The sequence below is a fragment of the Linepithema humile genome, chromosome 6, assembly GCF_040581485.1.
Source record: "Linepithema humile isolate Giens D197 chromosome 6, Lhum_UNIL_v1.0, whole genome shotgun sequence".
Lineage (NCBI taxonomy): Eukaryota > Metazoa > Arthropoda > Insecta > Hymenoptera > Formicidae > Linepithema > Linepithema humile.
In genome coordinates this window covers 25,550,937-25,564,548 of record NC_090133.1, presented here as the reverse complement: position 1 = coordinate 25,564,548, position 13,612 = coordinate 25,550,937, and the positions used below count along the sequence as shown (strand labels likewise).

The 13,612-nt window shown below is 34.5% G+C and overlaps 2 protein-coding genes across 3 annotated transcripts in view; one reads left to right on the top strand and one right to left on the bottom strand.

Annotated features, from left to right (window-relative positions):
* LOC105677048 (uncharacterized) overlaps window positions 1-13,612 on the top strand; it is a 278,448-nt gene that overhangs the window by 21,777 nt on the left and 243,059 nt on the right. The window lies entirely within an intron of this gene.
* Window positions 1-13,612, bottom strand: part of LOC105677050 (uncharacterized) — a 56,030-nt gene that overhangs the window by 32,778 nt on the left and 9,640 nt on the right. The window contains exon 2 of one of the 2 annotated variants that reach the window (XM_067357550.1): window positions 11,339-11,419. The exons of the other annotated variant lie outside the window; for it this stretch is intronic. Within the exon in view, the coding sequence (XP_067213651.1) occupies window positions 11,339-11,363 (25 nt within the window). The 5' untranslated portion in view covers window positions 11,364-11,419. The remainder of the gene's footprint in view (window positions 1-11,338; window positions 11,420-13,612) is intronic. 2 annotated transcript variants of the gene reach the window in all.

Here is a 13,612-nt window from a genome sequence, read left to right as displayed (position 1 = left end):
ATTGCAAATTCAACATTATAATTATTTAAATACAATTATTTAATGTTGAGTTAATATTAAAAATTAAATATGTATAATAATAATTTTCTATCTTTGTCAAAAATTTTATAAATATATATATATTTATAAAATTATATATATATACATTATTTTATAATTTTTGTAAGCTACGTTTTGTGCACTTATTTATACAATCTTTCGAAGGATAATTTAGTTAAGATAATATCAATTCATATGAAAATTAATTCTTTTTTTCAAGAAACGATTATTTGTAATCGCAATTCTTTCGACATGTTCATTCAGTTAATTAGAAATGCTCGTCTGTCAGTGGTTAGTCTAATCGCCTATGCAACTGGCAAGCTCATACAGTATTTCTGCTGCAACAAGGAATATATGTCTCCTCCTTAATTTTCCATCTCTTTGAAATGGAGCCGTAGCGTCCGAGTGTATGATTGCATTCGTCGGTCGCGATTACATAACGAAGTAGACGAGTGCATGGTTGCGTACTGCGGAAGTTGCGGTATGAAGGTCGCAAGCTAACTACGTTACTACGCTATACGCATTTACGCGAAACGTAGGTAGGCATAAGTGCGAGGGCGAGGTACTCGTGCGGCATCTGAGGAAATTGAAAATTGTCAGAACGAGTTTCGTCGACGGTCTGAGCGTACGTAATTATATCCTGATCTTCCGCGTCGACAATATATGCGGTTACTAACTCTCTCCGTCGAGACGTTTCCTTTTTGCGAATATTACAACGTGTTCAGTTCTTTATTAAATAGTATTTCATTGCGCGGACCGCGAAAACCATTGTATTTTTTATTTGTGCCAATATCGGTTACATAGAAAGTAGTTAAACAACTCCTGTATATAATATAACCGATTGTGTAACAAAGTCCTGTTCGTACGCACAAAGATGAATTATATCTGTCGCAAATATCAATTTAATTTGGAAAATATTAATCAAAATTATTATTTTCTCATCTCTTTATATCATTGTTTACCGCGCTGCATTATCCACTATTACACTACGTTATTACAACAATAGTTACGCGTTAGTAAACTTGATATCTCCTGAGTACACAACTTTCCGTCTCTCCGGGGTACACAATAGCCGACTGCTACGTCAACACGAGATTCGCGTTTTAATTGTGCAAATTTTACTAAGCGCGCGTTGTTACAAAAGGCCAAAACTCCAACATCACGTACTATTTTGATTATTTTTAAACTTAGACGTCGTCGCTGTTGCGTGCGAGGCGTGCGACGCGAAATAATGAAGTGTAAACAGGTGGAAGGAAAAATCGCCTCTTTTACCGCGGTCAAGTACTTTATTACCCGGCGGGGCGGGCGAATAGGTGCAGCCGTTTGTATTCATTGCCTCCGTGCACATCTAGCAAACAGCAGAAAATTACGGGCAACTGTAGTACCGCGGCGGCGATGACGCTGTTGCTGCTGCTGTTGCTGCTCTTGTTGGTGCTGCAGCTTTTCAGCTTGGAGCACGGTCGATTCACTTTACTCCCAAGTTTCATCTTTAAACTGCGCGCCCGTCTTATCCGTCGAGAGCGTCGAGAATGGGAAAGAACGGTGGTAGGATAAGAGGTCGGGTTGGCCGACGGTAGCAGGGGTGGATGATGACTTTTACGACGGCCTCTCGCTCTCGCTCGCTATCCGTGGCTTGAAAATGGGCACGTCGAACATCTCGGCGGAGCGATCTCGAGCGAGCTCGAGAACGCATCGCCGACGTAGCGAAACTCTATTTTGTTTCCGTGTCGTAGACGATCTCGAGACACAAAGGCTCACTCTCGTTGGTCTCGTGGACTGTACAGAGTGGATCGAAAACGAAATTTCTAGTCGCGCTATGCCGTATATGCCGGCATGAATTTTTGCACATATAGATATCGCTAGTAACTGCTTTTATTGCGATCGGTTGCGCTTCGCTATTTTCAGAAGAATCTACTCCCACCAGTAAGCATATAGAAAATTTTAATAAAACGAGAGAGTGTAAAAAATATTCACACGCAATGAAAAGTTGCTGCATAAATTTAGTTTAGCAAATAATATTATACTACGCGGGATAAACCGCGATATTTTTCGAAATCAATATGTATTCGGAATAAACATTCTTTTCAGATGTGTTTTATCTATATTTTTATATTTGTATTTATTTGCAAATTTTTAATAAACTAATAATTCCCACGATATATTGCCGGAAGAAGAAGAAAACAAATAGACGCAAAAAACGCGAAAAAAATTAAATAATTATAAGCTGCTGCGAATTCTTTCTCGACTTTGTCATCGGAAACATGATGGTTATAACCAGATAGTTTTGAAACACTTCCTATCGATAAAAATTTACTACAGCGCCTTGATAGCACTCTTTTTATCACTTCCATACAGGGAGCCATATTTCTGTTGCACAATGGCAAACGAATTGGTTTCAGCAAATCAAATAACAGTTTGAGCTCGCTATTGCGGAGAAAACCATTGTCCTAAACGGCGAAACGGTCACATGCTACAGATAACTAAATCTGGCTTGATGTTCTTGTGCCACCTTTTCTTTTAGTTCATCTTCTAGTAAATGCAATGCGAATATGTTAGTTAAGATTTTCGCATTGCTTGAAAAATATTTTTCAAATTTTTGTTACGAACAAAATATTTACGCTTGTCAGCTTTTAGAATCCACTTTGATTGTGATAAACTAAAAAAGAGATTTAAATACTGCATCGGATATTTTTTTGTCATAAAGTTTTCATATACAATTCGACACTATGTGAAACGGTAAAAAATTTCTAACGCAGAAATTAAATGTAACATTTCGGCATTTGATGGAGAAAAAAAACCAGTCTGCTTTTTTTCAATCGTGAATTAAACGAAATTATTATCATATTCGTGTATTATCGAAAGCAAGAGAAGCAGTTTTTTAGCAGTGCGTAAAATGCGAATGGTTAATCATTTTTACGATCCTCGTATATTTACTTCTTTACTTTTTCTATTTGGAAATAAGAAACCTTAATATTCACACGCGATGGAAAGTCGCACAAAAGTTTAGCAAATAACGTTATACGGAAAAAATCGATATTTTTCGAAATCAATATGTGGAATAAATATTCTTTTCAAATAAATTTTATCCATATTTGTATATTTTTACTTATTTATCAATTTTTAACTAATAATTCTCACGATATATTGTCGGACGAATGAAATGAAACAAATAATACGCAAAAAACACGAAAGCAAATTAAATAATTATAAGCTACTGCGAATTCTTTCTCGACTTCGTCATCGGAAACATGATAGTTATAACCAGATAGTTTTGGAACACTTCCTATCGATAACAATTTTCTACAGCGCTTTTTAATAGCGCTCTTTTTATCATTTCCATATAGAAGGCTATATAGGAATTGTGTCGAAGATAACAACATACAACACATTGATAACATTGGAGAAATATTTTAAATTAGACGAACTAAAGACAAGATATCGCCACAATCAACATTTTCTACACTGTAGTATTCTCGTCTTCACCTTTGCTTTAATTACTCTTTCCTTTCTCTAAGATCCAAAGTTTCTTTTGCTCTTACTCGCGTAATAACTCTGGCGAGCAACTAGAGAGAACAAAATGACTAATGATACAAATAATACCGAGTAAAAAAAATTATTTATTTATTTAAATATTTTAATATGAAGTGTTTGGATTGATATAATACGTAAAAAAATTTCTTTTGGGTCCTTTCGTTTTATCTTAAAAAGTTAGCATGTAATTAACTGCCTTTAGGAAAGATTACTTTAAAACAGCGAAAAACGTAGTGTATAAAAAACAAGAAATGAGCAATCTCATATTAACATATTAGAGAATTTTTGAAGTAATTTGCGAAATCCGTTTCTTGCCACGCGTATTATAAAGCGTGGTGGTAAACTAAATACAGCTATTCTGAGTTTTTTTCGGCTCTTGTGCTGTTGACAAAAAGAAAAATGTGCTTTTCAATTTCAAACGACAAGCTCGGTTTGCCGAGTACCTTGAGAAGCGCAAGAGGCTGCGATTATTCAAAGCGGAAATGGGGACACTGGCTCGTGATGACTTTTACGAAGCACTTCGCCCGCAGCTAATTTCCATGGTTTGAAAACGGAAGGTTCGAACGACAAAGTCACGGCGCCGCTATTATGAGTCAACTGCAGGATGAAACGACACTAATGCGTTCAATGAAACCGCATATTATGTTTTCCAAAAAAAATATTAAACAGCAAATAATTACGGTGGCACATAATTAGCGTATTTTCTGCAGAGTAACATAGCGCAACATAGAACTAACTACAGGACACGAGCACATTTAATTAGATATCTTAGAAGATCATTTTTTGATAGCTTTCATAAAAACAACTTATTATATTTATAATTTTGAACTTATTATATGTTATTACATCTTAAAAAAAAATTTATAAAATATTTGACAAAAAACTTTTCAATTTGCTAATAAAGTATACTTTTAACACAATTTTTTATAGGAAAAATAATTTGTTTATTAATTATAAACATCAAGGAGCGTCGCAAACTAGAATATTTATCGAATTCTGGAATGTTTCCAATTTTATAAATGTTTATTTTTTATATGACACTTGATTCTTTTATTGATGTTCATAGTACTTCAAATTGCACTTTTTTGAGTGTTTTCAGAAATTGCATGTATATTGTTATACATATTTGTGATATCGAAATATATTTTTTACATCTTCTTTGTTAAAAATTCTATGACAGATAACAAAACAAAGTATAAAATATACTTCACAAAAACCAGAATTTTACAAGAATTATAAAATATTTCAAAACAAATTGTTTTTATTTTCCTTTGTTTTCAAATAATCTAAACAATCCATTTTTCGGTTTTTGAATTTCTTTTTCATCGAAAAGAACCTTTACAGGACTTGCAGTGTAATCAAATGTAATATAATATAAAATCCACAAAATCGCAAACTCAAATCCAATACTTCGCGATATAAATATTGAAATCATTTTAAAAGAGTTGTTCTGAATTGCATTTAATATTTTAAAGAATAATTAAGTTAATTATACTCGAAAGTTATAAAACGTGCGTAATGCATCCGCACGAATAAAGTTGCAACAGTATATAATTTGCGCGCTATGAATTTTCATCAAGGAGAGATTGTTCGTTCCTTTAAAATGCCGATAATTGTTATGAAAAATAATACTTCAATTATTCTTATTAGTTCAATTTATTCGCAGCGTGTCATTCACAGAAATAAACACGACGCGCGCGTTGATATGAATTTTCATCAGCGTCTCTAGCGTCAATTACTTTTTCTTAATTATTCAAAGGTCTAATTATTCCCATGCGCGTTTTCCTTCGCCGCTAATGTTGTTCGCGTGAGTGGCATCGTGCACGCGTCTCGAGTATGGGTATCGTGCATGAATTTTTATCAGCAACTTGCGAGCTTCGATCACTTTAAACGTCATCATTTGCGATCATGCATTATATATTACGGGACATGTATTGAGGCGCTCACGAGTCCACAAACTCGTTTCCACGGATTAGTCCACCAGAATTGCCGATCTGCGGCTCATCATTTTTCGCTCAGCGCCGACTGCTTCGTCATGGAAATATGGATTTACACGAGCCGACGTTGTACTTGAGCGAGAGAATTCACACCTCTAGCCTTCTTCTCGGAAAATGAGAATCTAATCTTTTACACGTAATAACGTATCGCGATTTACTCCCCGAAAATGACTACCGAGTACTGCAAGTATTGCTGTAATAGTTGATCTTACGTAGTTGAGTTTTGCAATTTTATCAATAACAATTTATTCGCGTAGACATATCGCAGATATTAATATAAAAATAAAAAAAAACATTTGTAGATATATTACAAATATTGATATCCGGATATCGCCCATAAAAAAAAGAGCCAGAAGCTTTATTTTCAAATAGAGGATATTAGTAGTTGGATAGCGTCTAGGGTAGACTCTCCCTTTTTTTCCCTGAATCGTCGCTAAGAGGATTATTCACCTTTTCCCACTATGTTTACATATCTCGTGTGTTGCAGACGAAATCGTGACCCTCGATTTCAAAGAGTCAATATTCCTAAGCCTGATATGAAATTTATATCACGGATATCATAACACAACGCTTACTTTAGACAAATCGGCTTTTTTATTTACAAAACTATCACGAAGCTTTTTAGAGCCAATATCAAATGTAAGCTGCAGTGTATGTTATGTAATGCAATTTTTTGATTAACATGTGTTATAACGTTTGGTGAACACGAAAATTGAAACAAACTTGTTAAGTTAGGTCACAATTACTAACAGTTTGTTACAAATACCATTTTTCGACAAATCGAGAACGAGTGTTTCTTATGACATACGATATGATGCTTCAAAGTATGTACATAGAAGAGAAAATGGCGATAAAACGTTAACCGTATCGACGACGATCGCCCCTCGACTTTTGCCGAGAACCATTCTCGATATCGATCCCGAGCACGTCTCGATTCGGCGCAACTCTCGGCGCAAAGTTTGACATCGTAAACTGGTTTAGCGAAAAATGGCTTAACTTGAAGTAGCTGGCTCCATAACGCCTTCTCCCGCCGCCGGGCGCTATACAACCAAGATAGACCTGATTGTGATTTAGAGCGACGTCGGCTTGCGCTGTTTGATCCCGTAATTGAGTAACCGTTCTCACGTTGCTGCAAGCGCGATATTTAGATGCCGGTCGCAACCCGATCTTGGCAACTTCCCGGCATTTAACTGACAATATGGATGTCATTATCTATCGCATGTTGAAATACCGGTTATAATCTCGGAATATTTGTCAAGCTTGTTTTATGTCGGAAAACTCGTTAATCAACATGTTTTATAAATTATTAATAGTTTCACGTTCAATAAAAAATTATTTCATTAAATTATTCAATACTATTCATTTTCATGGTTTAAATGCGACATTTAAAATAATAAGTTTAATTTTGTAGAAAAATGTGAAAAATTTTAAACATTTGATGAATAATGCTAATATAATTATATTATTTAATTGTTACATTTTATTGAATCTAAAAATTGGAACAATTGCAACGTGGATTATCTTATTACTTTTTTAAAAGTAAAATTACGACTTAACAAGCATATAGAAATGTTGATTAATGGGTGTTTTATTATTTTTCGGTCGTTGTCAGTAAGTCGTACCGCACGCGTACGAAGCGCGACAAAAATGCATAAGCTTATCCGACATTTGAAATATCGATATACACCGTCGGTGGTAAACACAGTAATAACGTGTAAACACGAGCGGATGATTAACAGTGGAAATTTTCAGGTGTTTCCGCGTGCACGTTAAAGCAGGTGTGCAGCGAATGGAACATCCTATGTAACTTTATCTGCCGACCCAATCCTCGGCATATACTGTTGCCAGTAAACTTATACGTCTCACCTCCCGCCGTAATTTAGCTTATCGGGTAGGTAGGTGTATGAGTACATAGGATCGAGCCGAAATTCTAAACCGCGCGTATTTTATGTACATATCAAAAGTCACTGAAGCTCACAGGAGTGTATTTCCTATATTATTGTTTATCAATCGAAATTCTAAAGCAAGGATTTGTGTCGCGAGAAATTCGCATAACTTCGCAAACCTATGCCGCAAGAGGTTCAGTGTTGATCGTAGATTGCGCTTACGTTTGTATGCAATGGAAGACGTTCAGTTGATGGACATTTGATAGATACGAACAGCTTACATTCGTAAGCGCGCGAGCTTTCCTCTTGAACAACATTTCATGTTGAAACGCACACGTCTGTCAAGCATCGAATAGTGAGTTGCTGTAATATTATATCGTCTAAATAATTTAAAACGTGTAATATCAAATAATATCCGAAGGGATTGCTCTTTCATTTCATAGATAAATGATTGTACTTGAGAAAATAGCCGATAATCAATCAATTTGAAACTGATACATTGTTTAGGAGTAAAAAGACGGATGTAAAATATACGATGTAAGATACACGATTTATGAAATATGAATCGAGAATTTGATTATTCTTTCGATTATCCTGATAAATTTTGAAACGTGCACTTATGCAAAATTATTATAAACAATTACTCAATGTGTGAATTTGATTATTGTATTATTCCTACAATTTTATGCGGTTAATTTGCATCGCGTGTTGGGCATTGAAATTCCGAATCATATTTAGCGCGGTTGATAGACATCATCATTGAAATTTCATCGGAAATAGAATACTAGATTTGTAGTTTATCAAATTCACATGATGAATTAATACGATATTACGGACCGCTCTCATTGCATATATTTGAAAATATTTAAAATACAAAATTGGTGATATTCATTATTTTCCAAACAAGATAGAATTTTTTAACCTCAATTTTCAAATTATGCAAAACTGCAACAATTAATTTCTCAAATTTTATTTTTATATTATTCCTATAATTTTGTGACTCCTATAATCGCGCGTTGGATATTGAAATTTCAAACAATATTTAATATGATTAATGTTAAACTTTAATTTCCAAATATTTATATGATTTTTTTCGACTTCATTATATATTAATGTCCATTTGCAATATTGTTTGCTATGTCAAAAATGACTAATTCTTACACTTTTACACTCCAAAATAAATATTTTTCGCATAAAGAGAGACTAAAAACCAATAAATTCTATATAAGCATTTAATGTTTCGACCTGGCCGATAATAAATAATACTGATTGGCCCTGATTAATTTGCATCAATCCCTTGCGACAACGTTCATCAAACATTGGTTAGCCATGTCTTTAGGGATTGTTATGTATTTAACGATAATTACGATAATTACGATAAACTCATATGCCGCTGGAGAGAAATTTAACTATCGATTATTAGGAAAATGGTTTTCGTGCAGTAAAGAAGGTTTTTTTTTTGCAATAAAGAATTCAACAAAATATTCTTCATATAATACATTCCAAATTTTTGGTAAATTTTTTGTGTGTATGATTTCTTACGCAGTTATTTGTCGTGCAGCGCATGAAAAGTCCATTTTATTTTTAATTTCTATAAATCCTACTGGCACAACCATGAACGTCAAAATGTAAATATCGATTCCAAATTTATTAGAACTGGTAGCACCTGTAAACTGACATTTAATTCGCTCGGAAGAATTATTGCGCGTCGTAAAAAAAAGAGCCCGATACCAATGGTATGCCTAAAGGTTTCAAATTTAATATCATGTTTATTATATGTCGTTGGATACTCTAACGCAACGGTTAGACTCATAAACTTGAAATCTCATGACGTTACTGGCGTCCCCAAAGAATCGTTACGTAGTGCTGTCATAAAAATCGAGATATAACATGGGATGGAATCCGATATCAAGTCACGATATAGAAATTTGATAGTGGGGAACATATGGTAAAATTAAATTTTCAATTTTCCACGCTGCGCAAATGTTGGAAAGCTTCTATATTTAACTACTGCATATACAATCGGCACGAAAACTTTTGGCTTATTTTTTTTATCTCGCATTAGTTGAACATAAACAGTATATATTTAACTGCGAGTAGAATACTGCTTGTTTCGTTATACGAATTTCAACTAATGCTTTCTGATGGTCGAGAAATGCGCATTGTAAATATAATTTAGTATTCACAATGATTATGTAGAGAGAAAAAGAATTCTATTATACATATACACGATGCTCGAAATTTCAGTGATTATACGACGTTGAAAAGTTAAAATAATTACCGCCATGGATGTTTCTGATATGAATGAATATGAATACTTCTCTCACACATTTAAAAAAATATTCTATGTTCTGCTAATGAATTTTTACATTAATAAAACTGTTAAATTCATAATGGTTTCCCCGTTCCCATGGTCGATGCATTTCTTATATAATCCTCTCATTTCCAGCGCACTCTCATAGAAAGCTTCGTATTAGGAATATTTAAAACAAAAACTTATATATATTATATTTTGTATGCGTAAAAAAACGCGTAATGCATTTCTCAGTTTTAAATAATTTCTATGTGATAATAAATGAAAAATATATAAAATAATTTTTCCAATGTGATAAAAATGCCTATTTTATATTAATGAGTATAAAATGTGAAATTAGAAATACCAGATTAAGAATCAGTCTGTCTCATCTTCTGCCTTTTTGTACATGGTGACTTTTCATCTCTTTTATGAGGTGTCAGTATTTTATCGCACGACGAGCAAAGTCAAAGCATACTCGATACATACTCGAATATACGGCCGATTTCCGCCGATAAAACTAGCCACGATTGTGAGACGGAAACAGCGTTACGTTGATCAACGTCGAGCGTATCGAAGAGAAATCGTCGTCGGGTAGCAACCGCTGGCGACCGGAACGGTTCACTGTGCGTCGTCGTAATCCAGTATCGATTTGCAATCAGGTAAATTTGACAATCGCGACAGACGGATTCCACGACGATTCAATACAATGGCTGGCTGGCGGTGGAGGAGGCAACGGGGGGTAGGATCGGGGCGCGTTCCCTGTTACGCGATGAATGGAGATTTCGAGTTTTATCGCGAGGCTAGGCGCCGGCGGGGAAATCGTTCTCGCTTCTCGTCGTTTGCGTTCCGAGTTTAGAGTCGGGGGAATTTATTTCAGCTGCATCGATTGCCCGCGCGCGGAGATGCATCCGATGACTCGAAGAAGAGCGCCGCGTCGCTCCGTCGACGCTTAACGACGCGCGATGATGAAGCATTACCCAATATTACCGAGTTACGCGTGGTTCGCAATAGTTACGTTATAATACGCGACTGTGCTTTCTTGCGCCTTTGAGGTAGAAGAAAATGCCCGCTAAAGCACATTGCAACAAAAACATTCTAATCAATCATATCAATATTAATCGCGGTATCTTGTGCATAGCAAATCAACCCAATTTCACCAGCAATTGCTTCTCTCATTAATCCAACGATGGCTTCTCATCAATGCAATCGACATTGATCAATGTGGCGCTATTTCCGTGGTTAGTTTAGTTGAATCTGTTACATCGCATTATCAAGACATTACATTTTCCAATATAATTTTACAATTTCCAACATTTAATGGCATGTTTTCGAAATACATATAGTTTTGGGGTATATAATTTATGCTCCAGTAATAGAAATATAGTATATGCTATTGATGGAAATTAAAAGTTCTGAGAAAATATCAAAGAAAATAACGATAAAAACGTGAAAGAAAGATTAAAATCTTACTAAATAAGATATGAGGCCTCGCAGCAAGAACAAACTAACCTCACATATAATTGTAATTGTGTATGTAGACGCTATGAAAGTTATATACATTTAAATAATAAATGAATAATTGTACTCACCAGACAAGCAATTTGCTCTACTCATTGTAAGTTCCACTTTAGCCTGCACTGCATCAGCTTCATATATTCGCTGCGATTATTCTAATCACAACATATTACATAACCTATCCTAATCCATGAACCGGCGGTAGCCAGATGATTGACGAAACGCCGTTAATCGCAAACTTCCGCGGTAAATAATATACATTCTGATAATCGCCCGTCACTTTAATCGACACTCCCGACAAAACTTTACACTCGTTATGTACTTTTAATGAGTAAAACACACGATTAATGTGGTAGAGCATTCGCACTATGTATTTACAATTAACCAGTGTAGCAGTGACTGTTTTACCGGCCAGAGAGTGGCAAGCAGGGGTGTCAAATTATTGATAATCGATATCTATCGATAAGGGTGGTACGCTTGTCACTCGTCAGTCGCTGTGCTGGCTCTACTGTACCATGTTTCTACTACTTGCGCTTGAAACGCAAAGTGTGAACGCTCCGTCATTAATCGTGCATTTTACCCGTTAGAAGGACATAACGAATGCGAATTTTGGTCGGGAGTGCGAATTAGTGATGGACGATTGCCAGAGTGTATTATTTACCGCTGATATTCACGATTAGCGACGTCTCATTGATCGGGCCGTGACAATCGGATTGTGCATTCAAACAGGTTATCATCCTAATGAGTATATGGATTTTGATAAGACGCAAAATAAACTGCATATTTGTTTAAGAAAATTAAAGTGCAGTGTATTTTTCATTAGATATAGCTTATTAAAAGTTTAACTCGTCGAAATTGAATCGGGCGAAATATAGTTGGTATTCGTGTTCTTACATGGTGATCTCCGCATAAGCGCGAAGATAGCTGTCATTGATAAATGCATGAGTAAGCGATATCGACGCTACGCGCGGCATTACTTTAGCAGCCATTATGGTTTACCGTCTTGTAACGGCTCTAAATGTAGATCGCGATAGCTCCGTAATTAATCATGTGTTATATATCCATTAAAAGTGCTTAATACGTGCAAAATTTTATCGGGAATGCCGATTAAAGCGACGGGCGATTTCCGGAATGTATTACTTATCGCGGATGTTTACGATGAACGACGTTGATCAACCGGACCGTGACATTGAGCTGTAGATTCAAACAGGTTACATATCCACACATAGTGAGTATAGATTTTGAAGCGATAAACAGACGAAAATGAGCACTAGTTCAAAAAAGATCGAAGTGCGTTTGTATTTCACGTTGAAAATTCAGCTAATATTAGATCGAGTAAAACATAATTGTGTGTACGTGTGACGATTTCCTTATAATCGCAAAGTTGTCGTTCGTCTCGCTTTGTTTTGAATGTATATGTGCATTGTTGAATGAACCGCGGAATGTAGAAATTAATAACAATCGGGACAATTATGTGCGGAGACGGGTTGTTGTACAAAATTTTATCTCGCATATGCATTTTATGTATCGCGATATGGCAAATTTGTGACGGAAATTTGTGATTTTCGCGTAATTAAAGTGTGCGGTTAAACTTTTTCATTTCGTAAGTACAAAACCAAGTGGGAATTTCCGGTATTTATCAATTTTTCGTGGAGCTGATGCAGAGCAGTCTAAAATGAAATTTGCAGCTCAAGCAAATTGTAATACTCCAGCTGGTAAATAAAATTATTGGTTTATTATTTTAATATGTGCATATCTTTGATAACATAATTATAATTATTTCTTATATATTTATTAAAATCTTGAAAAATATTTATTAAAACTTTTAAGTAATTTGATTTTATGCATTTATTGCACATAATTATTATTTAAATAAAATGAAAATAATTAAATAACATAATAATTAATTTTTATACACAAAATATGTATGATAATTAATAATAACCAAAATATTAATTAATTACTCCAGGTAGAGTCGGAAAAGAGAGTGTAGCTATATATACAACGATTGGTGAGTAAATATTTATTCATTATACTTGCGTAGTGAAAAAGTTGATATTGTCCACTGTTTTTTCTATTGCACTGATTTTTACTTATCAATATTTACTATATAATTGCTAAGATTTGCATTTTTATATTATTTGTAATACCATTTTTTGAAGTTATATCTGAGGTTTACAAATTAAGTATTTTTCTTACTTCTAACTTGATGTCTTCAAATTAATTTAATTTGTTTAGTATTGCATATAAAAATTTTTGTGCGCTAAAAATTTGAAATTTAAATATAATTTGTATTTAATTCAATAATTCACTATATTATTATGAATGTATTGCTTTCCAACTTTTAC